We start from the raw sequence: 3,469 nt of genomic DNA on the forward strand, positions 1-3,469 counted from the left end.
AAAATACATGTTTATATATGGTAAAAAGGGCAGAAAAAGCATTATTATGAGTGACAGTATTCTAGGTGATTTGTGTTTTCTTTTTTAAAAAAAATTTCGTTTTCAAATTTTCTACAAGTGAGTCTATATTTTTATAGTCAGAAAAACCAGTAAATGTAGAAATGTCTTCACACACCCTACATTGCACCAAAAAAGACTGCTGTTTGTCACAATTTGTAGGCAAAAAGTGGTTTATGTTAGGGTTGAATTTGCCAATTATCATAATGGACAAATGGGTTCTGAATCCAGCTTTCTGCATTGTATCGTATTCATGGCCGCTGGTGCCAGTACTGACTGGTGTGTGAGCTCCAGCATGGCCCATCTGCTGCTCAGGCTTGCTTGGCTGACACAGATTTATTTCATTTCATTCCTTAATTTGGCAACATTTTCTCTTTTCTCATTATCCTAGCTGGGATTCAGTACCAGTGTTACTCATTTTGTTTACCAGTTTGTTGTTTTCTTTTGTTCCATTTTGTGAAGACGAGGAAGACAACAACAGGAATTCTGTCTTCTGAAAATGCAGTGCTTGTCCTTCAGGATATTGGGCATGTCTTGCTAAACTGCTATTTCTGACACTTGCAAGCCATTTCAATTGTTTTGATAAATAGAAAGCTTCATGGTGTATTTTTTGAAGAGCTTAGCATTCCTTTCCTCTCCTCCTTCCCCCAAGGAAGATTTGGAAATGGTTCCAAATAGAAATTATAAACATTAGCCTGGAGCTGTGCTCTCTCCATCTGGTATTTGATGCTTTTTTTTTTTTTTTTTTTTTTAAACTAAAGGCTCCTGTTGTTTGTTTAATCTTCATCAGTACTGCAAAAACACGTGGTATGAGACTTAACTGTGCCCCAAGCACCCTACACATAAGAAGGGATTTTCATCTGAATTGGTTTGTATTTCAAAGAGCATTGGGATAGTCAGCCAGATTGCTAAGAATTTGCTCAAGTGAAACTTTAGAACTATTGGAATCGTCTTAGAGATTTCTTGAATGGATTTGTTAGGATAGGATGGCTGCTGCCTGAGAATCCTCTTTGAACCTGACACTTTATTTTTTTTGAGAAGCATGCTTAAGACTTTGTGCTACTTTTCTCTCTAGGTTACCCTGAAGAGACTTACCCAATTTATGACCTTTCAGACTGTATCAAGCGTAGGCAAAAAACAATCTTGGTGGATTACCCTGACCCAAAAGAGCTTTCTGCTGAAGAAATAGCTGAAAGAATGGGAGCGATAGAAGAGGAAGAATCAGACCATTTAGGTTGGGAAGGTCTGCCCACTGACCCCAGAGCCCAGGAATATAATTCTGTTACATCTTGTGATCCAAAGCCAGAAACATGTTCCTGCTGTTTTCATGAAGACGAGGATCCTGCTGTCTTGGCAGAGAATGCTGGATTCAATGCAGATAGCTACGCTGAGCAAGAGGAAACCACCAAAGAAGAATGGCCCCAAGACTTTAGAGATGAAGGGCTGGGCATCAATACCGATCAAGCATATACAGGCAGCATGCTGAGGCGGCGTAACCACCAGGGTTTAGAGTGAAAACTGCCAGTTTGAAGTATCCATTACTCAAGTCCCAAGGTGACCTTTCTCTCCTCAGATTTCCTTCTTGGCCCTGTGCCCTGTACTGTCTTCACTGTGTTCAAGTGTCATAGCTATCAGGCCACTATCATGGATATCATGTATCCTTCCTGGTGCTCACACACCTGTCACCTTATAAAACATAGATTATTAGTGTGAACACAGGAAAGGTTCGCTGTTTCTCTTCCTGCCTTTCCCTATCAGAGAAGTTGATCCATTAAGTAATTATGTTTGGTCTGTCGTAATTACAGATGGGACCACTCAGGGGCAAAGGTCTGACTTCCTGGTAGGTGTAACAGATAGCTTGCCTGTGAATGAACATCAGCTTACAGATGATGAGGACTTAAGGTTGCAAGAATGAAGATTTCAGACTCCAGGATGCCTTATCTTTGGGCCTTGAGCAGGTTAGTAGTCCTATGGGGAGAAGAGAACATTTTATTTGTGGGGCTGATGGGCCCAGAGCAGGGTAAAACTCTGTCTGATCTGAAGCCTCTTCCTTGCAGTGAGGATCTTCGTAGGAGCATTGATGCTGCCTCAGACATCCTCTTTTCTTCAGAGTAGGAAAGACAACCACTGATCTGAGAATGAGCCCAGAGGCTTGTTTGGGGACTGTTTTACTCTGATATTACCTGGATCTCTAGCTTCCTTTACCCTTGTCCTGCATAACAGAACTGCCAAGCCCAGAAATACCTTTGCACTCCTGGTTTTCAGTGGACATAGAAAGTTTTAGAGACTTTAGACCCTGCCCTTGCAAAGTCAAGACGAGGCCGCTGAAGCTGCAGGAAGCCCTGCCCAGGGATGGTTCTGCCATGAGAAGCTCAGAAGGCCAGGAAGCCAGCAATAGGGGAGAGAATCTGTGCACTTATGGACAGTCCTTACCTAAAGCTGTTTCTGAATGTTGTACCCTTTGAGAAATTTGTTCTTAGAACCCATAAATTGAAACAGAAATGAGGACTGATCTTGTATACAAAATGCCAACTCAACAGGCAAGTTGGAGTGTGTCTGTTGCAGAGAACCAATATAGCAGTGCCCAGGGGAAGAGACCATATGTTCCATATTTGGATATTTGGTTGAGTCTTTTGAGAGAGCTAGGGAAAGTAGCAACTAGATTAGGACTGGGAGGATTTTGACCAAACTAAAGGCCTTTTTCTCCTTATTGCATCTGATGTGTGTCTTCTTGACACAAGCTAGCACTCATGATTTATAACATGAAGTATGTGTGAATTCAGTTTATGTGTAAGACCTAAGAGTTTGAAGAGGGCACATTCCCAAAGACATTCCCAGTCATGAAATGTAGAAAACTGAAAAATTTAGAAATTATGTAAAGGTAGATATGACTTTTAGAGTTCCATTATGCTTGGCATGACTAAGATGCCAGGAAAATAGTTTAAAATCACACATATAAGCATACAGACTGATGTCAGAAGGTATGGAATCATATTAAGATAACCTGTCAGTTACTACTAGGCATTTATTATTAATTGAGTTACAGAGAAAAGTCATTGAAGATTGAATTTATAGAAAGTATATTGCATCTATCTGTGTAGAACATTTGATTCACGTTGTAAAGAATGCAGTTTAAAATGTACTGAATGCAATCTAGATGTACTGTACACTAAAGGTAAAAAATAACAGGTGCTCTTTACTGTTTTGATAGATTGTTTTCTGTATTATTCCTCTTCATTCACTATGAGGGGTTGATTTAAGAGGAGAGCCTTGGGTTCCTGGCTCAGATTTCTTTTTTGCCTTAGGATATGATTCCCTTATTAGAGATAAATACTTCTATTTTCTTCTAATTCATTCATCCATTTAGCAGTCAGGGGCTCAGTGCTAGGTACTGGGAACAGAGGCTCAATTT

The 3,469-nt window shown here is 40.2% G+C and overlaps 1 protein-coding gene across 10 annotated transcripts in view; it reads left to right on the forward strand.

Annotated features, from left to right (window-relative positions):
- Positions 1–3,469, forward strand: part of RIC3 (RIC3 acetylcholine receptor chaperone) — a 68,806-nt gene that overhangs the window by 61,298 nt on the left and 4,039 nt on the right. For 3 of the 10 annotated variants that reach the window (XM_037728434.1, XM_037728435.1, XM_037728436.1), the window contains one exon: positions 1,133–3,267. In XM_037728434.1, the coding sequence (XP_037584362.1) occupies positions 1,133–1,572 (440 nt within the window). In that variant the 3' untranslated portion in view covers positions 1,573–3,267. Of the gene's footprint in view, positions 1–1,132; positions 3,268–3,469 lie in introns of those variants that run through there. The other 7 variants (XR_001816970.2, XR_005195719.1, XM_017500346.2 and 4 more) reach the window with 5 other exon arrangements.

This window comes from Cebus imitator, unplaced genomic scaffold (assembly GCF_001604975.1).
Source record: "Cebus imitator isolate Cc_AM_T3 unplaced genomic scaffold, Cebus_imitator-1.0 Scaffold265, whole genome shotgun sequence".
Classification (NCBI taxonomy): Eukaryota; Metazoa; Chordata; class Mammalia; order Primates; family Cebidae; genus Cebus; species Cebus imitator.